Source organism: Gallus gallus, chromosome 21, assembly GCF_016699485.2.
Source record: "Gallus gallus isolate bGalGal1 chromosome 21, bGalGal1.mat.broiler.GRCg7b, whole genome shotgun sequence".
Classification (NCBI taxonomy): Eukaryota; Metazoa; Chordata; class Aves; order Galliformes; family Phasianidae; genus Gallus; species Gallus gallus.
In genome coordinates this window covers 2733295-2756602 of record NC_052552.1, presented here as the reverse complement: position 1 = coordinate 2756602, position 23308 = coordinate 2733295, and the positions used below count along the sequence as shown (strand labels likewise).

The 23308-nt window shown below is 57.1% G+C and overlaps 1 protein-coding gene across 5 annotated transcripts in view; it reads left to right on the top strand.

Moving 5' to 3' along the window:
• Positions 1–23308, top strand: part of AGRN (agrin) — a 63637-nt gene that overhangs the window by 8871 nt on the left and 31458 nt on the right. For 3 of the 5 annotated variants that reach the window (XM_015296843.4, XM_015296842.4, NM_205527.4), the window contains exons 3-4: positions 12421–12441; positions 18942–18989. In XM_015296843.4, coding sequence (XP_015152329.3) covers positions 12421–12441; positions 18942–18989 — 69 coding nt within the window. Of the gene's footprint in view, positions 1–12420; positions 12442–16495; positions 18058–18941; positions 18990–23308 lie in introns of those variants that run through there. The other 2 variants (XM_025142490.3, XM_015296845.4) reach the window with 2 other exon arrangements.

Genomic DNA, 23308 nt, shown 5'->3' with positions numbered 1-23308 from the left:
CAGCATCAACACCTCCGTCTCAGGGCGAGGAAGTTCGCCAGCAGCTGTGAGAGTGCAGGAAACAGAGAGGGGAGAACATAGCGCTGCAAAACAGTGGGGCCCCTCCTGTCCCCTCACCCTGGGATGCAGCAAGGGGTCAGCAGGATGGGGGCTGAGTCCTGGTGAAGGGAATATAGGGAGCATGATGCTGTCCCCATGCTTAAGACCGGGGAGCAGCTCCCCTCCTCTGGCTGAGTGGCAGTAATGCGAAACATCCCTTGGGTTTATGGCAGTAGCCGAGGGAGTCGATTTGTTTAGCGAATTCCTATGGAATTTTAATCTGGTGTGGGAGGCTACTGCTCTGGGAAGGCTCCGGCCCCGCTCCGAGCACGTCCCGCTGCATTGCTCTGCGGGTATCTGGGCAGCAGCACAGCCCGCATCTCCCTTCTGCACTTTGGGCCCTGGCTGCGTGCTCCTGGTGCTGTGCCATGGCTCGGAGTGCTTTGCTGCTCCCTACGGCTGGGAGCAGCCCCTTTGGATCCAGGCAAACCACCCCTTCCTGCACTTCCAGCCCCCTGGAATCGCTTTCTTTGATTAGCAAAGGAAACGGGGCTAGAGTGCTTTCGCTAATTTATACCTAATTCAGCTGATTTCAGCCTGGCTGTAGCACAGCCTACAAAAGCAACTCTTCTGTTTGCTCCTAATTCTTACTCCCCGTGCGTCCTGCAGCCGCCTGGCTCCTGCTCACCCACCTTGCAGACCATGGCAAACCTTACCAGCACGACGGGGTGGGCACAGCCTGGACCTGTTTCCTCTTCCCACCTCTTCTATGCCTCTGTTCTACTTTTTCTCCCCATTTCTCTCCATGGATGTGGAGGCTGGGAGCAAACTCCACTCCCCAGAGGATGCGGTGCTGTCCTGATGGGCTCTGAATGCTCTTTCTCTCTGATGTTGGAGCGCTGCTCTCTGCCTTTTGGGGACGTCAATTAGCTGAAGTGAGCGGAGGGCTGGCTGTGCCACAGCCTGGTTGATTTGTGGGTGATAACCAATTAAAGCAAGGGGAACAGAGGTGCCGAGGAGCTGATCTCTGTCAATCAGAGCATGGCTAGAGTGAGTTCACACCTCCTAGCATCAATCCTGCAGTGCAGCTCATCCCTTCTGGTGCTCAGGTGCAGTACCAGGGCTGAGCTGTCCTGCAGCATCCCAGTACTCCCAGCACTCTGCATCCTCAGGCTGCAGAGCAGCATCCCTGGGGGTGTGGGTTTAGGCACAGCGCTGCCTGCCAGCTCCATCCTTCTGCCAAGCTGTGATTGCCTTGGCTTTGGCACTGCACTCCGCGGCCAAGAAGCACCCTATCTCCCTCTGTTTCTTAGTAAAAAAAACCCCATGCTCTGGGGTCTTGAGTGCAGGTACCTCTAAAATCAAGGGATGGCTGCTCTACTGGGGAAGCATCGGTGTGTGGGGTGGGATAGAAGAGATCTGGATAGGCGCCCTGGGTCCCTTCCTGCTTGCGCCTCCTCGCCCTGCAGTGGGCTGCTTGCAATCCATTGGGCTGAACCTGCAGGCCACAGTGCAGCCAGTTGATCACAGGCTGCAGGGAGCGTTTCTACCACCCGATGTTGCCAAAACACTTTCAGAGGTGCACTTTGCAGAAGGTGTCCCAAGATTACCTTTCGGCGTTGGTAACTGTGCTTCCCCAGGTGAGCAATCTCCCCCCCCATTTAGCAAACAGCCCCAATTTGCATGGCTCAGGGAGCAGCTGGCAGGGATGGGTACAGGCACTGAACCTGAATCGGTGCTCTGGAGCTGCCAGCTTCGTGCTGCCCACGATGGCAAAGCCTGCGAGCTGCCCCAGGGCGCTGCAGCATGTGGGGAATGGGTCTTTCTATGCCCCCTTCTTGTGGCATCTCTGTCCCAAAGCTGTCCCCTGGGTGCCTCCCCCCCCCCCCCTTACACCTTTCTGCTCAATAAACCTTAATCCTCTCCCAGCCCCGGGCGGGTGGCCAGGGCCGGCATTCCGCTCATAGCTCAGCCAGGTACGCCCGGATAAGCTGCCGGGTGAGGGGGGAGAAGCATAGGGATGGGGGCTTGGGAGCGTGTGGGGTCACTGCCATGGGCCCGTGGTGCTGGGGGGGGCAGTGGCAGCGTAGGGTGGTGGCTGTGGGTCCTCTGCTGGGTCCTTTCAGAGCTCAGTCTTCATGGTGGGGGTCCTGGGGCCAAACCACATCCCCAGCTCTTGGATGCTGGAGGCAAGCTGGTGGCTTGACCCTATAGCGCCTTCCGACGTTATAGGATCAGAACTGGGTTCTTGGTTGTTGCCCGTGCAAATGGTGTCTGTTGGGCTGTAGGAGCAATTTGGGTTTGGCGAGAGGCTGCATTTAGGGCAGCCGTGCTCTCGGGGAGTTATTTCTCTGCTTAATGTATCCATCTCCTGCTTCTCGCAGCCTCCCTTGTAGCGCTGGGCTGCCTGTTTATGCAGCAATAAAATCCCTGAGCAAATTGTTTGAACTGATGCTGTTTATCTAAGAGATAAAGTGGGATCAGCAGCAGCGCCTGGCAGCGGTGCAGGGAGGCTTGGCCCCGGGGAGCAGCTCCAGCCCCATGAAGGTGAGCATCCCGTCCCGCTATTCCCAGCACCGCTGCATTCCTGGGCAATGAGGTTGACTGAAAGCAATGGCACGGGGACACTTTGTCACCCGGTGACGTAGCCCTGGCCAGGGAGAGACCTCTCCCCATAGGTTGCATCGGTCTCTGGGGCGTGTTCCTGTGCCCTTTGGGTAAGTCCCCATCCTGGGTGCCAAATTCCTGCATGGGGGATGCTTGGAGTGGGGGAGGGAAACGTCTGCTTGCTGTATGGGGTCACTGAAATGTGGAGAGCTGGTGTCCAGACCAGGGGGAGGTGTGCTTGTGTTGGAGGCGAGCTCAGCCCTTGTTCAGCTCTGACACTCCTTAAATGTCTGCTGTGGGCAGCGGGATGCGACCTTGGTCTTCCAGCCTCGTTCCCTAATGCTTGCAGAGGGAAATTCAGCAGCAGCACCCACATTTGCATGCTCCATGCGTGGCGGGAGGTGGGCACAAAGCTGGCTGCTTGCACCAGAGCTGCAAATTATCCCCATTCTCATCCTTTTGGGATATCCTGGTGTGCAGTGAGGAGTGCAATGGCTGTATGCCCCCCTGTGCCTGCACGCTTCCTCCTTGCAGGGTGAGTGTGTGGCTTCCCCAGCACAGGGCTGGGCAGGCTGCTGTGCTGCACTGACTTGCCCAAGAAGCTGCTTTTTATTATTATTTATTATTATTATTATTAATATTTTTTCTTCCTTTTCCCCCTTTCAGTTGTGCCCGTGCTGCCTGGTGTCGCTGGCTGTAGGCGCAGTGGTTGGGTAGGGGGAGGCTGGCTGCAAGACCCTTTGTCAAAGCAGATGGAGAGGTGTTGGGAAGCTTCATCCCCGCAGAGGAAATGGGGACGGAAGGGCCAAATAGCAAACGTGCATCTGTGCCTGGTCTCCTACTTAGCACTGCCAGCCCCGCTCTGCCTCTGCCATTCTGTCCCCCCCCAGAAGCATGGGCTGTATCTCAAGCTATTGCTTGGTTGCAATACTCCTTTTTGGCCAAGACAGGAGCCACCAACACATGGTGCAGAGCCGGGGATCAGAACCAAACCCCTCACTGCCAGCTGTGGGTTTGCATTCTGCTCGATAGGTGCAGAGTGCCCCAGGGCTGTTGGGTGCTCGGGTAGGGGCAGAGCCGTCCTGCCAAGAGAACAAAGCAGAACACAGCAGGAGGATGGCTTGCTTGGACCCCAACCTGAATTGGGGGTGGCAGGGGGTGGGGGGTTGCATGAGGAATGCACCCAGGGCAAGTGCAGCTCCTCCTCCTCTGTGTGCTGTATGCTCTCCATTTTGCAACCTGCCATGGCACGCGCCGTGGTCAGGTGGCTGCCGTGCGGCGGAGTGCTGCCAGGCTGGAATGCCAGCAATGCATCCCCGCGTGCAGCAGGAGCTCTTGGACACCGCCAGAGCACGTCTGGGAGGGTGGGGAAGGGCCACGCAGGCAGCACCTCTCCGTGAGGGTGCGGGGAAGGCTGCTGGGGAGCAGCTGCCCGCCCTGCTGCGCTGCTTGTGGGAACTTGCGCTGGGGTTGCGAAGCGCTCAGGCTTTGCAGTGGGGAAGGGTAGGGGTTCCCAAGCGGGGTTGCAGCAGTGCCATGGAAAATTCAGCTCTTCTGTCCAGATTCTGCTGGTTTAGAGCTCCCATTCCCTCTCCTTGCGGCTTGCAGTTCCTGATAAGGTTTTCACGTGATAAGGTTTTAATCTCTTCCCAGTGTTGTTTTCCACTGACAGCCGGGTGGGATGGCACCAGGCACAGCGCAGTGCTGCTCCCCAGCTTCCTGCTGAGATGAAACTCCTGATTCCATCCAAAAAAGTGTTTTTCCACTTGAGGCAGTGCTGGACTGCCCTGCGAATCCGTGCTCGCTCCATGCCTGCAGGTTGCTGGCTCCTGTGCAGCATCAGGAGCTAATTCCTGTGATGCGCTCTTGGGCAGCGAAGTTATTCTCAGAGGGCAGATGCTGGGTTAACAACTGGCTTCCTGTAGCCCCATTGCTGGGGTTCCCCAGCACCCCCTGGGCACCGAGGCCCTCAAACAAGCCTTGTGTTGCTCAGGGGAAGCAAGCAGTACGGCTGGGTTGTTTTCCCTTGGAGGATGCCAAGGGATGCTCCATGTCCCCGAGGGCATTTCCATGCAAGCAGTGTTCTGCAGCGTGATGCCAGCTCTGCTCACAGCTCGTCCTCTGGGGCTGCACTGCTGGGACTGAATCTTAGAGTTCTGGCAGCTCAGGTGCTCGCCTTGGGGTGGATGCAGTGCTGGTGGTGCCTTCCCTGCGTGCTCCCTGGTTGTTGTGGTTGGTGCTGGAAGATGGAGCCCAGCTTTTTCAGCTCCTGTGCCGGTCTTGTTGTTGCTTCTGCTTCATGGAAACCACATGATCAGTGGTGCTGGTTTCCAGATGGCATTTTCGAACTGGGGCAGCCTGTCCCACCCATCTGTAATGTGCTGGTGTGGTGCCATAAAGGGCAGTGGTGGAAAACATCATCTGCGTGGTGATTCCATGGACCACATGCGATTCCCCCTCCGTGGAAATGAGATCCTTTCCCTCTTTATCTCCCGGATGTATCCTGTTGTGAAGTTTGTTGGTTTTCTTTTATCTCCCACAGTCTATCTTTGGTGTGGAGCTGCCCAGTGGAACATCAAAGCTTCTCCCACCCCTTTATATGGGAAGGTACACATCAGAGCTGAGCCCAGGGGCTGCACCCATGCATATCATGGCAGGGGCGCCCTGCGCTTGGATGCTGCGCTAGGATGAGCTGCCCCTGCAGTGCTGCTTTGCTGCCAGTGCCATTGGGGCGAGGCTGGGGTGTTCTGTTTAAATAACAGCATTGGGACCTCTCGTTGTGGAAGTGTGTTTGCAGGCTGCCTACGTGCAGCACGGCTCAGCAGCTGGTGGGTAACTGCGGCGCTGGAGGTCTGGTGATGCTCAGAGTGATGCTCAGAGCTCTGGGGCTGCAGTGGGCGCTCACAGCCCCTCTGCCCTGCTCCAAACACCGCCTGCATCCCTCGCTGCTGGCTGACAGTGGCTGATGTGCCTCATGCTCATGAGAAACCTTGCTCGCTGCACTCAGGGCTGCTGGCTGGAACCCAGTTCCCAGGCACCGAAACAGGAGGGAATCTAAAGAAACCCAGGCTGGGATTGTTTTTGTAGACTGATAATTCCTCCCAGACAGTTCTGGTAGACTCCTAGCCAGCTGGACTTGCACTTTCTTTGCTCAAGGGAATCTCTTTTAAGCTGCACAGAGCTGCTGGAGGTGCAGCCGGATTGCAAGCAGTGCTCCTGCAGACGCCCTGCAGATCTGCACGTTGGTGGCAGGGATGCATTTGGGTGCTCTGATTGCAACATCTGCATTGAGATAGAGAAGGAGCAGGGCAGGATGGTGGGAGAAGCTGTGCCATGCCCAGCCCAGGCGTGGGAACCCTTGGAACAGTCCCCGGAAATCCCATATTCTCCTGCAGGCGGATGACGGGAAGCAGCAGCGTGGGCTGCAGCTCTGCCCTGTGAACCCGAGCAGTGAGTGCAGCCCCTGGGGAGCCCCCAGCCACAATAAGGGAAAGTACTGCTCCAGCCTCCTGCTGTCCTAGCGTGGTCCGGCTCCTTCACGCCTATGCACTCAGATACTCCCTACCCCATCCTGCATGCTCGGTGACCCCATCACAGCTGATGTTTACAGGAGGACAGGGTTGAAAGGAGCTGGCACTTGCTTGAAGCCTGCCTCAGATTAAAGGCTTTCCCTTCACGCTGAATCTGGCGTGTCTTATGTGTTAGCATGGTGCATTTTTGCTCCGGAGCAGGGCTGGAAACCGGCCATTGGAATGCTGTCCTGTGAGAGGAGCTGTGCCCGTGGTCATCACAGGATCATTGAATCTCTGATTAGTGCCATAGAAGCTGTGAGTGTGATGTGATGGGAGATGTGGGCATCTCTTGGTTCCGCAGTGGGGGAGTTTGGGAGCTGCCTGCTGAATGCGTGGGCTCTGCACGGTGCTTAATGACCATAGGGGATGGATAATTGGCTCTGTGAGCCCATTTTGACCGCTTCTTCAACCCGTGGGTGCCTCGCAGGGGGTGGTGGCAGCTTCACACCCATCCTGGTGCCAACTCTGCTGCTGAGCTCACGGCAGCCCCCAGTTCAGACAGATGGTCGGCAACGCGCCGGGGGTGTCAGCACACAGCAGTCATTGTTTGCAGGCAGCGAGCTGCCTACGTGCGAATCGACACCCAAAATTCGCCCGAGTTTGTACAGATGGAGTGCGGGGAATCCATCAGCAGTGCAAGGATGTGCACAGAGGGGATGGCTCGAATGGAGGACCCGGTGGTGCCGAGCCGTGCGGTCCCGCAGCTCTTGGCTTGGCGGGATGCTCCGTGCCTGCAGCTCACCCAGCACGGCGGTGGCCGTGTGCCCTGCCTTGGCCGAGCGGAGCGGGATGCATTCCTCTACCCTGACTTCAAAGCTTGTTGCTGCATATACAGAGCCCAGCCGCCTTGGCAACCCCGGGCGGGTGGCAGCAGCTGCCTGCTGCAGCTCCATTGGGCACTCGCTGCCCTTTTGGCCGTGCCTGTTTCGTCCCCACCATGGCACGCATCCCTCTTCCTGCAGCCTGCTGCCCCAAATCCCTTTGTTTCTACCCACTTGGATGTCTCTCAGCATCCTCAGGCCCGCAGTGCCCCGCTGTGATTTCCCCCCTGGTTTAAGCAGGGTGATCTCAGGGCTGTGTGCTGGAGACCCTGGAGGAGGTGTTGGGATTTTCCAGCCCTGGCTGCTCAGCCCATCCCTTTCTGAGCCATGCAGGTGACTTAACCCCATGCTGGGAGTGGTGCTGCAGCCCAATTAGGAGATTAAAGCGTGCCATTAGGAAATGAGAGTGCTGCAGCATGGGCTGCTTGCTGGCTGCCAGCCCCTCCAGCTGGCAGCGGGGCTGACCCTCCCTTGGATCTCCTGAGATCTCCCACCTCATCCCAGCCCTCAGCGTGGGATTCTTGCCACAGTCATGCTTCTCTCCGTGGGGAATGGTGGGTGCATCCCTTCTGGCAGAGGAGAGAAGGGAGCTGAGCAGAACTGATGCTGTGGGGTTTGCAAAGGAAGAGGAGGGTGGAAGGCATTGCCCTTCAGTCCTGGCAGGGCTCCTGCTGAATACCTCTGGGGGTTTCTTGGGCAAATGAATGCTTCCTTGCCCCTTGCAGCTTCGTGCTGCATCCCGACTGCCTCCCTGCCACCAGATGTGTTGTTTGCATGGGTTGTGGTGGGCATCTCCCTGGGAAATGGGTACAGAAGTGCTCCAGGCTCCCGCCAGCAGCGGGGTTTTGCTTTGCTCTCACCAACTGCTTTTGCTCTGTTTTCTTTTGCATGTGCTGCCCTCTCCCCCGTGGCTTCTGGATTATTCATTACTAGGTAAGAACAGCATTTATCTCTGTTCTTGGACTGAAAGTGGGGCAGGGGAGGCCGGGGCACACAGGGATGCTTTGTGTGATGGTGTGCTTGCAAAAGACGAGTCCCCATGGTTTGCTCCCCCTGGTCTGGGAGGTGGTGGCAGTGGGAGATATCCTCTGGTGCAATGCAGGATGCTATTTCAGCATCTCCATTCAAGTGAGTTTTCTTTAGCCAGAGAGAAGGGAGTTAAATGCTGCGACCGGAGGCAGCTGTGTGTGCTGTCTGCCCGACGTGGGACTCCAGCAATGACAATTCTCCTAAGGGAGAGGGAATGAATTTTAATGACATCTTGAAAGACTTTAAATTTTCATGTTAACTTCAATTATTCAGGACAGTTGGAAGGCGACTTTAAAGCTTCATAAAAAGGAAAGGGGAGGGGGGGGGGGAAGCGGCCAGTTTGATGCATAAATATATATTTTTTAGATTAATTGATGGGCGCTTTGTAGTAGAACACGGGCATCTGAAAGGCTGTGCTGTTGGCTATTGCACCTGACAGCAGTGCTGAGGAGGAGGGGTACCAGGATGAATGATGTACTGCCTAGAGCTATAATAACAGCCCAGTGGGGTGCAGTGCTGTGTTTGCAGCCCGTGGGGTATTGCACCTGCTGGGCTGCGTGGGGTGCTGCAAGCTGGCTGCTGCACCAGCAAACTGGGGAGATGGCCCCCACTTGGTGCAATGCCTCTGCTGGCAGCAGGAGGACGGGTGGCACCCAGCAGGCGTCCCTTTGCGTGGGGACATTGGTGCAGATGTCCCCATCTCTGGCTGCTGCCACACGGTGCTGCGCCACAGCCCTAAATCCTGCGCTGGGTGCCCAGAGCATCCCCAGCTCCTGATGCTCTCTTGGCAGGGGATGCTGAGCATCTCCAAGCAAGCAGCTTGGAACAAGCTCTCTGCCCTGCTGCCTTTCTCCCTCTTGCTAAGCCCAGGGCATCTGTCTGCCTTTTCGTGCCTGCTCCCCAGCAGGCTGATGCCTTGCCTCCCTCCCTTTGAGGGTGCCCCACTGGTGCAGAGGGGCTGCGCGGCACAAATGCGCCTTTTATTCCCCGCTGCTGAGAGCTGCCAGCCCTGGCTGCCGGCCCAGAAAGCTGCGCTGCTTCAGAACATAAGCAGCTATTGTCTCAGCCCTGGAGACGGCGATCCGAGCTCTGCTGGGGCCGGGAGGGAGCCAGGCTTTAGGACGGAGCCCAAGGAGGGAGGGAGGGAGGTTTGTAGGGTCTGCTGTGCTCATCTCCCCTAAAATAAGGCACAGCTCCTTTGAATCCCTGTCACTGGGATGCTGCAGTTAGTTTCGCTCCTGCATGAAGCAGATCCTTTGTGTTGCAGAGGATGGAAAGCAGCTGGAGGAGTGGTACTGCACTGAGGGTCTCCTCCAGGTGTACCCATTGGGACTGCGGGGACAGAGCAGGGACAGCCAGCTGGGGGCTGCGCGCCTGCAGCGTCCCTCTGTGCACACAGCTCTGTCTCCTCATTGGGATGGAAGAACAAACAGAGGAGATGCGAGAGCATGCAGGGATGCTGCCCTTGGCTTCGTGTCATCGTGCATTCAGCCCTGTGACCCAGGGAAAAGCGCTCCCTGGTTAGCGTTAGGGGTGAGGAAGGAAGGGATGGCCGCGCTCCTCCCCGGGTGCTGCTTCCCAAACCATTTGGCCGCAAGGGGTTGCAGATGCTGAGTTGTTTCAGCCTGATCCGCTGCAGCAGCGATCCTCTGCAGCCAGCCTGGACTGAGTAAACTTCTCCTGGCTTCAATGAAAATGTTAGTGTAGCCGAGGCTCTGCCCTCACTGTTTTTTCCTCTCCCCTCTCCCTCCGGTGCCCGACACACGGCTGCTTCTGAAAAGTGCGCTCAATGGTGGCACGAAGGGGAAACCTCAAATCCTTGCAAAGCAATTACCGCTAATGAGACACTTCCTACACATCTGGTTTCAATTCTGCCTGTGTGTCGGGGACTGTTCTTCCCAGCTCGGCAGTGGGGAAGGTGAGGAAGCTCCTGCTGCCCCTCCTGCCCCGGTTCCACTCTTATCTCCCATGCCAAGCAGAGCCTATTAATGCTTCTGGGTGTTCTCCAGCCCTGGTGGCACCTGTCCTGCCCATCCCCTGCCCCACTGCTGGGTTTGGGCTTGGTACCAGCCCTGGAGCTCATCCAGAGATCCCACGCTGGCCTTACATCAATGGGGGGAAGCCAAGAGAAAGGGCTCCATCTCCACTGGTCTGACCATTCAAATCGGGTCTTTGTTTGCATGCAGATTTGTGTGGATCCTGGGCCCCTCTGGCTGCTGTTTTTGGCAGCGGAGCGCCTTGTTATCTCACTGCAGAGTGTGGCCTTGGAGCAGGATGCAGAGGAACAGTAGGGAGGGTCAGGGAGAGAGGGATTTTCAGGAAGTCTGTGTCGCTTTTATGCGCTGAGCAGCAGGAAGGTGGCGTGGGAACCCTTGGCTGGTTTCCTTGGGAATGAGGCAGCGCGACGTGGGCTCACCGGAGCCAGCACCACGTTGGTGGCTTCCTGGGATCCACCAGTGGCATGGCGATGCTCTGGGATGGGTGTTGGTCGAGCATCAGGAGATGAGCTGTAGGAGTGCTGTTGGAAATCGGCTCTGCTTTGTTCCAGGTCTGGCTGCACGCTGGTCTGTGCTCCCTGGGTGCAGCATCAGCACTCGGTGTTGCCCCTTTGCAGAACTTGGGTGCATTTCCCTGCTCGTTCTGCATGGGGAAGCTTTCCAGAGCCAAGTGCCTGGCCATGGAATGCAGCCTCCCGCCCTCCCTTCCTTTCTGGTTTGTTTAATATCTAGTGAAACAAACTTGTTTTCCCCTTCTGATGCTAACAGCTGCTTTGCTTTGCCGCAAAATGATGAAGGGGAAATCAAAGCACGGTGGGTTTTGTTGATGTGGAGGGCTCCTTGTCTCAATCACACTTGGGTTCTAACTGAGGGGAAGACATGTGCCTTGGGGTGGGATTCAGACCCAGAGCAGCCCCTGCACCTCCGATCCCAGTGCCCCAGCGGTGCCCCAATGGATCTCTCCCACATTTTCTCTCCCAGTCATCTCAGGCAAATCCCTGCTCATCAGAAGCATCCCAGAATGTGCAACACCCCACAGCCATCTGCGCTGTCGACTCTTCTTTCCCTTGCCGATGACAGTGGCCAACTTGAATCCCCTAAAATACAGCAGATAGACAGGTCTGTGGCAACCCCGGCCCAGCTCATCCCAAGGCTCCTATACCCAAATGCTGCAGGGTCTGTTCCCTCCACCAACTCCAGGCCCCTCCAGCCAGGGGCACAGAGGAGCTGCCAAGTGCTGGGGATGGCACAGCCCATGTCCTTTGAATTGGGAGCCAGGGAAGGAGCGCAGCAGCCAGGCGCTGATGTTTCATCTCCACCGGAGCCAGCCGTAGTGCTTTGGCTTTCATTTCTGCCTTTTTTTTTTTTTTTTTTTTCTTTAATAAATCAAAATCCCCAAAATAACCGTGCTGCTCTGGGATATTTTTAAGCTGTTTTTCCCCCCCTCTTCCTTTCTTCCCTGCATCTCCCAGCAGCTCCGAGCCGAGCGGGCTCCCGGTTGCCAATGGAGAAGGCTACACGTCACTTCCTTGGCATGGGGCCTTCTCCAGCCCTCAATGCTCACTTTGTTTTTTTCCCCTCATAGTCTGGGTGAGCTGTCAGGGCTCTTCGCGGGGTCACATTACTCATGTCCCACAGCCCATTGTGGGAGCTGATGCTGACGCTGCGTCGGGGAGCCCTCCGTGCCCCACAGGTTGGGTGTTGGAGCGGAGGAGCAGAGCTTTGGAGTTGTGTTGCTCACTGGGAGATCCCCTCATCCTGGTGGGATGCAGACCTGGTAGGGGACCTCGTCTTGTGCTCTGGTTTCCTGCACGTCACACCCAGGCGATGTGTTTGGGTAGGAGGAATCAGTGCGGTGGTGCAGGATGTGCTCCTTCGAAGTGAATGGGAAGCAGCTGGTCCTTGCTAGATGCGTGGGGAAGTTGGGGCGGCCTCCAGGCTGAGCTCCTGAATGCTTCCAAAGCATGACTTTGGTTTTGGAAAATATTTTGGGGGTTATTGACAAGGCAATCCTACTGCTGCTTGCTGTCTTTTGGGTCTTTGGCTGCACTCACTGCCCTCTGCAGGACCTTTGTTAGCCATTGTGTGCTGCAACGCCAATGGTTATCAGTCGGAGCTGACGCCTTCCCATGCTGCAGGACAAGGTGGGACTTCTGCACCCCATGGGAAAATGCCACCGCTGCATGGCACCTTCTCTGTCTGCTTCCTCTGTGCAATGTGGGGCTGCAGGGCCAGAGGTGCCCCTGATGGGGGGCAGGAGGAGGGGTCTGGGGGCAGGAGAGTGCTGGGTGAGCTGTCTGTTCTCTTGTTCTAACTGTTGTTCTCTCCTTTTTCTCTTCCCCTTGCTTTCTAAAGAACATAGGAAGCTTCTTGCTGGTAAGTGGTGGTGTGTCATGCAAATAAAAAATGCCATTTATTCTTTTCCCCATCCACTGTCAAACTCACTGCTTAGTCCCCCTCATGTCTCCATCCACCCAGGTCACGCTGGAGCAATAGGGCCCTTCCAGAGGTGGGGACAGCACGCCCATCCCCATGGTCTGCTGGCTGATTTCACCTCAGGGGCACCTATTGCCTTTAGATCACAGTTTGAAGAGCTGCCTTCCCAGGGCTGTTCCTTCTGTCAGCATCCTCTCAGCCTGACGTCGGTGGGCTCAGCTGGATCGCCACTGTCCTTCCAAAACGGGCAGTCAAACTGTGATCTGAGGCCACCTCTCACCTAGTGCCTGTCTCATGTCCCTCTCCATCCTCAGCCCTTCATTGCCTTCCTGGGGAGGGGTTGGGGGGGGGGAGAGCAGCACCGCTCCAGGTGGCGTTGGGTTGGGATGTGGGGTGGGATGGAGCACGGAGCACGGGCTGGCTTGGCCACGTGCTTTCACTATAAAACATGCTGAATGGGGAATGGAGGGATATAAAAGTTTCATTGAGAGCTGCTTGCTTCTGGCCTGGACCCTGGGCCTCTCTGGGAGCAGCAGAGCTGGTATCAGTGCTAGCTGAGCCGACAGCATCCCCTGCCGGCGTCCTGCTCCTTAGCTGTAAGATGCTGCTGGTGGTGAGGGGGAAAAAGGCTTCCTTAGGTGCTCCCTTCAAGGTCCTGGGCAGGACTTAGAACATCCCAAGTTGGAAAGGACCCGTTAAGGATCATGGAGTCCAGCTCTGATGGCTTTGCTCACGTGGCTGTCCCTTGCTGGCGGGATGGATTTCCCCACTGGTTGGTCTGCGAGGTTATTGAGCTGATGGTTTGCCTCGCTGGGTTGCTGTAGGATCATCCTGGCAGCTCATGGCTTGGGCAAATGTACTGTTTGTTGGGTAAAAAACTGTCTGGACCAGAGAGTGGTGGTGAATGGGGTTGAATCCAGCTGGTGAATGGTCACTGGTGGTGTTCCCCAGGGGTTGGTAGTGGGCTCAGCCCTCATTAATATCTTTATGACAGTCTGGATGAGGGGATTGAGTGCACCCTCAGGAAGTTTGCTGATGACACCAAGCTGGGAGGGTGTGTTGATCTGCCTGAGGGTAGGAAGGCTCTACAGAGGGACCTGGACAGGCTGCATTGCTGGGCTGAGGGACATGGTTAGTGGGCATGGTGGGGATGGGTAATCTTAGAGGTCTTTTCCAACCTGACAGGTTCTGTGATCCCCTCCGTGCTGCACTCATGCCATAATGCAGCGAGTGGCCCCAGTGCGATGTTCCCAGCCTGGCTGGAGCTCCTCACATCCGCACGTTTGCAGTGAGAGCAGCAGATGGCAGTGTGAGACCGCAGGAGGAGCAGGCTGGGCTATGCTGTGTTGTGCCAGGGCTGTTGGATGGGTGCGAACGATGCTGGTTTTGGGGTGAGCTTCCAGACCTTTGTCCTGCGTTAGGGTTAGTTAGGGCAGAAGTGCTGCGTACCTGGGGTAATGGGGATGCCACGAGGGGGATGAGCTTGAGGGTCTTTGTCTCACCAGCTGGCTTCAGCCCTGCTCTGCAGCCCTTGTCCTGCAGCAGGGAATTGTCCTGGCAGCCCAACGAGCCGAAGGACAGCAGTGTGACCAGGGGCTGCCACAAGTCCCTGGGCCCAGCAGTGGGCATCTGCATGGATTTAGCATCAAACTGCACCGCCTCCCTCCCTGGGTTGATTTTGGTTTGCTGTGTGACCACTTCGGGGCAGCAGCCTCATCCTTATAGCAGCACCCGGATTGCTGTGTGCAACTCTTGTTTCAAAGCATTGCCTTTACATGTATTTTGGTTAATTAAGAGGGGTGGCAGGGACATATAACCCATTCACTGCTGCGTAGTGGGACATGGTGGATGAGGTGTGGGCTCCATGCTGTGACTTTGGGATAGCAGAGGAGCAGGCTCCTGCCTACGTGCAGGGTGTGCATGGATGGGACTTGCACAGGGCCAGCTTGGAGAGTGGCTGTGACCCTCTCCCCCCCCCATCTCCCATTGGCAGGGTTTTAAAGCTCTTTATTTCCAGGCAGTGCTCAGCAGGAGTCGAGCTGGGTCCTGCCAAGTGTTAAATGAAATAATTAAAATCCCCACTTTCTCCCCCTCCCCCTCCTCTCTCTGTAATGCTGGTAATTAGCCTGTAAAACTGCAGGAGGGGATGGGGAAGGGAGAACGTGTAAGCGCCTTCTGCGGGCTCCCTCCTCCTCCTCCTCCCCAGGAGGGAGTGCGAAATGGCTCTCCAGGCACTGGGTGCTGTCACATAAATCCCAATTAGCTCCCTGCCAAACAGGATTAGCGAGAAGGGAGCCAGGTGGGGAATCAGCCTGGCAGCAGCAGGAGCTGGGGGGGGGGGGGTTCTGCAGGAGCTCTGTGAGGAGGGACAGATTGACAGCTGTCAGTCCCACCCCCGAGCATCACTGCGTTTTGGGCTCAGGTTGGTACCTGGCATTTGGTAAGGAGGAATGAAGAGGCAAAGGGAATGAAACGGGTGTCTGCTGGTGGTGTTTCATCCCACTTGAGGCTGGTGTCCTGCAAAATGCATGTGAGCATTCCCCCATCTATGGGATGCGTGTGGACCCCGTTATCCAGGGACCGTGCATGGACCACCACGATGCACTGACCCGAGATGGAGCCCACATCTGCAGCTGTGGGCTTGGGGACCCCACCCCACCCAGCCCCTTCTGCCCATCAACTGTGTGCTGGCAGCAGCTGTGACATCCTGGCTGTGAAAGCCCAGCAATAAACCCATTAACAGCACCAGCCTTTCCAGTGGCTGGTGACCACACGGAGGCCTTAATGCGTCGAACGCTTTCATTTGGAGAAATGGGCGGGGGGGGGAGGATGGATGTGCACAAAGATAATGTTTTCTTCCCCGTAATAGAGGAGTAGCAGCTGTGCCTGAGGCCGGGCAGCTCTTGTGAGCCAGGTTTGGGGAGCCTGAGGTGGTTTGTCACCGCAGTGGTTGTGCTATATTCTTCTGTCTGGTCCTTCACGGTGCCCAAAGCATGAAAAGTGTGTGCTGGGGATAGCAAACAAAACTGCTGGCCCACGCAGACCTGGCAGGTGTGATATATCCCCAATGCGGGTGGCTCCTCTGACCATGAAACCCCATCCGAAGTACACAGAGGGCAAAGGTGTGGATGTTGTGCTGTTTGAGGATGCATTGGGCTGGAGCTGGAACCTGCCTCCCACAGGACACGCACAGGGAGCTCCTGCAGAGCTGCCCCTACAAGTGGCCCCCAATGGCTGAAGGGGGGGGATTCCTAGTCCTGCAGCCCCGGGAAGAAAGGGAGGACTGTGCCAGGCTGATTTGCATGTGTAAACATGCACCAGGGGGATGCAAATGGCCTCGCTTTGCTTTGGGGATTTTTGTTCTTCTTTATGGGAAGCCAAGCCTTGCTGGGATCAGGAGGGGGTGAGGGGGGGGGGGGAAGATGAGTTTCCAGTGAGCCCCTGACCCGAGGAGAGCAGTGAGGCCATGGGCTGGGCATTGCTGTGCTGCAGGCTCCGGGCACCTGCGTGCATGGGAGATGCAGAAGGATGCCAAGCCCGGGTCAAGGACTTGGTCACCTGCGTGGTGGTGACCAAAAGGAGGAGAGGACCGGAGCACTCCGCACCTTTTTGTGATGTTCCAGAAATTCCCAGGGAGAATTTTCTGTTCCCGTAGGGCAGCATTTCGCCCAGGCACGGGTTTCTTCCTTACCTCCCCAGCTCCGAGCGTGCCAGAAGGTGTAATTGCACCTCGCTCTCTTTCTAATACGTATCTTAAAAACGGCTGGCGTTGTTTTTATTGCTGATTTTCGTGCTCCGCTCCGTTTGGCTCCTGGGGGTCCTGGCCCAGGCGGGCGGAGCGGGGAGGGGGCTCGGGCAGAGGCGCTGTCGGGGGAGGCATAATGAGTTTTGACAGTGCAGTCCCCGCCTCTCCCAACATCTTTAGTTCACGAATGAAAAGGCGAAGGGGGTGGGGGGAAGAGGCGGAGGAGAGGGATTTTTTTTTCCCCTTCCCGTGCTCTCCCGGGGGAGCAGGGCGAGGAGGACCCCGCGCTCCGTCTCGCCGGGAGCAGCGGGATGCTGGCGGGGATGCTCGCAGGTGGCTGCGGCGCGGGGACGAAGGGCGAGGAGCCGAGCTGAGCTCCCGCTGCCTTTGTGCTCCTCGAGCGTTGGGGCAGAGCGCTGCCCGCTGCCTTTGTTCACAGCCGTTCCTGCTCCCACCACGGGCACGGGCGAAGCGGACGACCCGGCGTCCTTCCTCCTCCTCCTCCTCCTTTCTCATCCCTATTGTCGGCAGCCGTTCCTCTCCGGAGGGAGCGGGACACCGGAGCGGAGCGAGGCGGAGAAACTTCGGGGCGTGGGGCAGGCGGGGACACGCAGTTGCTTGGCTTTTTTTTTCCTCCTTTTCCCTTGTCATTTTATTGTCTGGTGCCGCTCAGCCCTCTGACCGCACGCGGGGTGGATGAGGGCTGAGCGCTGTCACATCGCACGCATCGCTCCCACGGTCGCTTTCTTGATGCCCGGCTCGGCGAGGGACGGGGACCGCTTTGGGACGGACTGGCATGTCACAGCAGTGTGAGAAGGGGAGCTGGCCCATCCCGGCCACCACGCAGGTGACAGCTGGCAGCGTGCTCCCTGCCGGCGAGGTGACAGCTCGCGGAGGGGGACGAGCGAGGCGGTGGCCCCTTGCTGCTGGCCCGAGGGCTGGGAGGGTGCCGGAGAGCTGGCGAGGCGGCGGGGGAGAGCTGCGCACCAGCAGAGCGGGGATGGATTTGGATTTGCGGTCGCTGTGAGAGGGGTTGCAGCTCGTGGGGGTCCTCCCCAGCCCTGTCTGTGGGGTACGGGATTGGGAGTGCTCGTCCTGAGGAGCTGCAAGAGGTGCGAGGAGCGTGGAGGGAACAGCGGCATCCCCGGAGCCATTGGGAGGACGTGGAGGCTGAGAGCGGGGTCCCATGCTGGTCCCCTTCCCGCTGCTCCTCTGCCAGCCCTGCTCACAGGTACTGAAGTGTGGGGGTGCTGCGGTGGCCCCCCAGCATACTTGCCACCGTTCTGGTGGGCTTGGAGGCAGGAGTTGAGCTCTCAGCACTTTTGCTCGTGGTTTCTTTGCCCGCTCTCTGCTGGCACGCACGGATTGACGTCTCCCTGGCTGGAAGGGGCATTGCTGAGCACGGGGCTGGGAGGGTCTCTCCAGAGCACACTCGGACCCATGATGGCAGATGTGGGGATGAACTCTTGGTCCTGAAGGTGCCACCAACCTGCCCTGCCCTCCTGTTCCCTAGAGGATGGGAACCTCTGGGAAAACTGGGGTCTTGCTGCTGCCGAAAAGAGGGGAACGGAGGGCATCTGTGTGAGCCTCGTGGCCGCTCTGCCTTGGATGGGTCACCAGCAGGTTGAACTTTGAGCACAGCATGACGGCTTGCCAGTACCCCATGGCACCGGGGGCCTTGGAGCGGGACCGGCTGTACCAGCACAAGGTCTCCTTGGTGGTGCGCTACTTCATGATCCCGTGCAACATTTGCCTCATCCTCCTGGCCACCTCCACGCTGGGATTTGCTGTGCTGCTCTTCCTCAATAACTGTAGGTGCCCCCCGGGCGCGTGGGAGGAGCAGGGCAGGGAAGGGGAAGGAGAAGCAGGAGAAGGCTGGGGAGAGGTGGAAGCCCTTTCTCGGTGCTCAGGCTGCCGGTCTGCTTCTGGCGTGGCTGAACCATTGCACACAGCCACGTGCTGCTGGCTGCTCTGTGGCCTCATCCTTGCACGGGTGCTCACTTGCCTTTCTCTAGGCACGCTCCATGCAGTGGTGTCATTGGCCTCCTTGATGCTGGAATGCACCTGCAGGGAGGAGAGCCTTAAGAGGGCAGGTGGATCCTCCAGCTTTGGGGTGCACAGCTTCCCTGGGTGTGTGTGCTTGGGCAGCTGGTAAAAGGTGTGAATGCATTGCAAAATTATTGCCCAGAGTAGGGCAGAGGCAATGGGAAGGGGAATGCTTGGGTGGTAAGGAAGCAGTGTGTCCCCTCTGCTGCCATGGGTGCATTGCTTACTAGGTGGCAGCTTGACACCAGCTGTAGGCTGCTCCTGACTGAAAATATTCTGCTTTTCCAAACGCAAAGGACTGGCTGATGGCAGGGCTGTGCCTCACAGTCCTATCCTTGGGATATTCTGTTTGCCTCTCTTCCTTTGTCCCCTCTTCTTTTCTGGGCTCCCCTGGTGCTGTCCCTGTCCCAAGCAATGGCCCACATAGTGGGATTTGCACTGCAGCCATGGCCAAATGGCACAGAGGAGGGCTGCAGCCAGAGATGCTCAGTGGTGCCAGCGGGAGAGCCAGGCTCCTGGGGCTGCTCCTGCTGCTCCCTGCTCACTGCAGGTGCTCCATGGCCCCATATCCACCAGGGAGAGAAGCTGTGGGGGAGGATGAGTGTGTGCAATAACGCTGCTGATAGTTCCTTGTTTTCTTTCTTTGCAGACAAGCCCAATAGCTATTTTACCCAGACCCCGCCGACCCCTCGAGATGGTGAGTACACCCCTGCTTCCTGCAGCTTGTTTCCCATGAAGGCAAATTGCCGGAGCCTCCCTGACCCAGTGATCTATTTTGTGATCTATCTGTGCTCAGAGAAGAGCAGCTCGCTGCTCACCCTCCCTGGGGATGCATTTATCCCCGGGTAAGGAGGCAGGGCAGAGCCTCTGCCCTTCTGCTGCTTGTGCGAAGCGTTCTGGAAGTGGGGAAGGGCTGGAGGAGCAGATGGGGTCTCTGCTGTGTTCTGGCAGCATTGCTTATTCGTCTGCTGAGGTTGTGGGGACTGGAGAAAGGGTCCTTAGAAAGCAGCAGTGCTGAGTTCAGTGGCTGTGCTGTGTGGGTTTTGGGAAAAGGAACTGGGAAGGTGGAGGTGCAGAAGTTCTGCAAGAGAGGAGCAAAAAGCAAAGCAAGTGGCACACGCACCTGTGGCGTGTGGCCATGCCAGATCCACACATCTGTAGAACTTTGCTTCCTGGCAGCCAATGGGTTTAAAAGCTGCTGGCAGGCAAGCATGTGCTCAGATAATGTCATCGTATGAGCTGTGTTTTCTTTGCAAATCAGGCTTCAACTGCCCTGCTTTCTGCTGGCAGGCTCCTTCCCCAGCCACCTTCCCCATCCTCCCTCATCTCATGTGCACAGAGAAGAACCCAGCAGAAAAACTGCAGCCAATTAATAACACGTTTGTTTCTTTCTTTCCTTCTCTGATGGGGGTGGGGAAGGAGGCGGGGGAGAAACGGATGCTAGATAAAATGTGATTAATCTATAATTGGACCGGAGAAGATATCTAAAGCAAAAATAAAAACGAATGTAGGTGTAACTCCTAGCTTAGGGCTCCAAAATATGAGCAGCCCTGCCCATCCAGATGACATACACCCAAAGATCTCTGGTCCCCACGGGAGATGGAAAAGTACCATGGTTGGTGCTGAGCCAGGTGAGGTGCCTCCTCCTGGTGCTGCAAATACCTCCCATGCCCCCCAGGGCAGCACTGCTTGGGCAGGTGCAGCACAGGGTGGGCTGCACCTTTCTGCACCCCCTGGAGCGAGATGAACCGAGAGGGAGGATTCAGTGGGTGTTCTTCAAGCATCTGTGATGAGTGGTTGGAGCTCTGTTTGTTTGCAGCACCCCTTGGTGGAGTCGCATGTGGGAGATGCGGAGGTTTGTGTTGTTTGCTCTGCTTGCACCGTGCCCATGCACGCTCTGCTCCTGTTCCAGTGAGGAACAAGATGGAGCTGTTCTACTGAGCAACCCTCGTAGATGGGAAAGCTGTGATGGTTTGGCTGGGGTGTCATCTCTTGCTGGTAGTTGTGCTTATGGTACCGAGCAGCTGTGGGAAAGGCTCAGGTCCCATCCCTGTTGGGCTTGGATACATCCCAGAAGGCAGAGAGGGTTGAACACCCATTTTGTTTTGGCGAATGAGGATGGAGTGATGTTGGCCCAACCTGCCAGGCCTGGGAGCAGCTCTCGATGCTTACTTATGGATGCATAAAAGCAGCAGTGACGCATGAGATGGGGACATAAATACAGGGTTTGCAAAGCAGAGCTTGACTGGTCCCAGACATGGGGATAGGCAGGGAAGTGCTGGTGCAGGTGGCTTTCTGTACTGGCTTAGGAAATCAGCTGGTTAGTGCTCTAGTGCTCTCAATCCTGGATATTGTATTCTTCTGGCTCTGGAGAACAGATGTTGGGAAATAACTGCTTTGGGCTTGGAAGTTGCATCAGTTGCTCACCTCCCCTTGGTTGCTCTGTAGTTCCTCCATGGACAGGGTCTTCATCACTGCCCCGGGCACTGGAACCCTTTCTAATGCTCAGCCACTCTCTCCATGAAGTCCTTCCTTACGTTTGGTCTAAACTCAGCTTGAGACTGCTTCCTCACGTCCTGTCACTTGTCACCTAGTGTCCCCTCCACTTGCACTGGAACACACAGGTGCAGGTGCAGGTCCCTTGGCTGGTGGGAGGCTGTAAAAGGAGGGGAGGTGGGGAGAGCCTTGGCTGTGGGCTGGCTTTGCTTTGCCCTAAGGAAAGGTCGGACATGGGGATAAAGCCTGGAGCTCCTCTTTTCTCAGAGCCAGGTGGCTCTCCAGGCAGCTCTGCACCTGATCAAGGGAACAGGGGAGGAGATGCTCGGCTAGCCTGGGAGACAAGCCATACAAATATAACTTAAAATAAAACAGTCTCTTCAATCCTATTCCCTTTGTGCCTGGCAGCACTGGAACACCCTGCTGGTTTTGGCTGCTAATCCTAGCCTAGTCCTCTTTTGACAGGAGCCAACGTGAGACTTGGATCCTGCAGAATGAATTGGCAGCCGGGCTGATCCCAGCCGGGAGCAGGGGAAGGTCTTCCATCCTTGGAGCGATGGGGAGCAGGGGGAGGTTTGTGCCCCATGTTGGAGTACTGGTGCTCTTTACCTGCTCAGTGTGGAGGAGAGGGAGGAGACGGGAAGAGAAGAGCTGAACCATCCCTTTGGAACAGCAGGGCTCTGCTGGTGGCTGAGCCAGTTTGGAATGGTGCAGGGTTGCTCTGGAGAGAGGAGAGAAGCTAAACATAGCTCTTCAAAAAAGCTGAGCAGTAGATAAGGTAGCAGCAGTTATTAGACACCACTTTTGATCTCTTGAGAGCATTTTCCTCTCCATTTACAGCGAGGTTTGAGCTTTCTCTTGGGGATCAATTTATGTGCTTTCATGTTATGTGGCTTAAGTGTTAGAGGAGAAGTAGATGGGGAACCTGCAAAGGTGTTCCCACTTTTCCCTGCATCAGGTCCTTGATAAGATTGCGGTCCTTGAGCCTTACCTTGTTGCCCCCACATCCGTGCCCCACGTCTCTCAAGATACAGCATTTAGCCTTGTGACAGAGCAGCAGCATCGCAAAGGGCTTTGCGTTTTCTTCCCTTTGGCCGTGCTGTGCTGAAGTTGTTGCATGAAGCTTGCATCACTACAAGCTCCCAAGTCAGCAAACACTGCCAGGCTCTGCGCTTTGCAAGAGGTTGTGCTGACCAGTGAATGCTGCTTTTGTAGGAGTGTGTCCTGAGGTCACAGTGGCACAGTGCGAACCTCACTGTCTTGGTGATGGAGAGGTGTTTGCCAAGAGCAGGAGCTGCAAATGCGCAGGGGGATGATTGTGGGCAGCCAACTGGATGCCACACACGGGGTATGGGTGAGCTCCTCGCAGCCAGCGTGAGCAAACCTTGCTGAAAAGCTTTGCTGGAGCCTGCAGCCTTGGGAAAGGGCACCAAAGGGCAGCGTGCTGAGCCCGCCTGTCAGCACAGATGGAGATGGGCTGTGGACCCGCTGCAGCTGGGGAGGAGCTGTGTTCCCTGCGGGCACCCAGCCGGCTGCTCCTCATCTCCCTGCTTTGTAAACACCCCGCTCTGCAGTACACAGCTGGTGGGAGAAGCTTGGAATGATGCATGGGTGTTTTCCCCTCGCCTCCTCGTGCAGGCTCGGTGCAGGCTGCATCCCAGTTGGGTGCACGCCTGCTGCCATCAGTTCTTTGGGTTTTGCTGCTGTGCTGGGGCAGAGCTTGCTCCCCAGGGGAGCCTATGTGCTCTCAGTGCACTGGGTCGGACAGAACCCCACTGCTGGGGCTCCTTCCTGTCCCGCTCCCCTCTCTGATGAATCCTCCCAGTGATTTGGAGCCGTGACATCTTGCTCCGAGCCGCTGTCACAGCGGGGCTCTGACAGATTAATGAGAGAGCCTTTTAAGATGGTGTTTGATTTGCAAGAGCAGCTTTGATGTCTCAGAGCCCAAGGAGGTGATGCTTTCACCTCCCCCTGCCCTGCCCGCCTCCGGCACCACCTTCACCTTGCTCACCACCGCCTCCAGCACAAGATTTTGCTTTCAGATCTTCCAAACGATCAGCTTTTCCTCCTCTTAATTACAGAAACACGAGGGCAGCCCTGCTCTGCTGCAGGGGCTGGGCTGTGTGCTCTGTATGGGAGCTGGGGCTGTGGTGCTTCGCTCAGATTCGGGTCCTGGTGGTTTTTGGAAGGGAGAAGTGCTTCAAGGGGCTCTCCATGGCTGTGGCTGGGCAAGGCTGGAGCTGCTGGGGTTGTACCCCAGAGCATCACAGGGGTTCCCAAACTGGGTGGATGATGCTGCCTTCCAGCACCATCTCAGAGGCCAGACCCGCCGGGTTAAGCATGGCTCTGCCAATTCTGGGCGGTGTGAGTGTTGTCATGCCGTGGTGATGGGGCAGGCGGCTCCCTCTGTCTCGACGAGCAAGTAATTAATATTGATGGCAAGGAGGGTGGGCCCGGAGCAGGCGATGCGCGCAGACAGGCCTCGGCGGGAGCGCAGGCCTCGCACGTCTCCATGGCAAC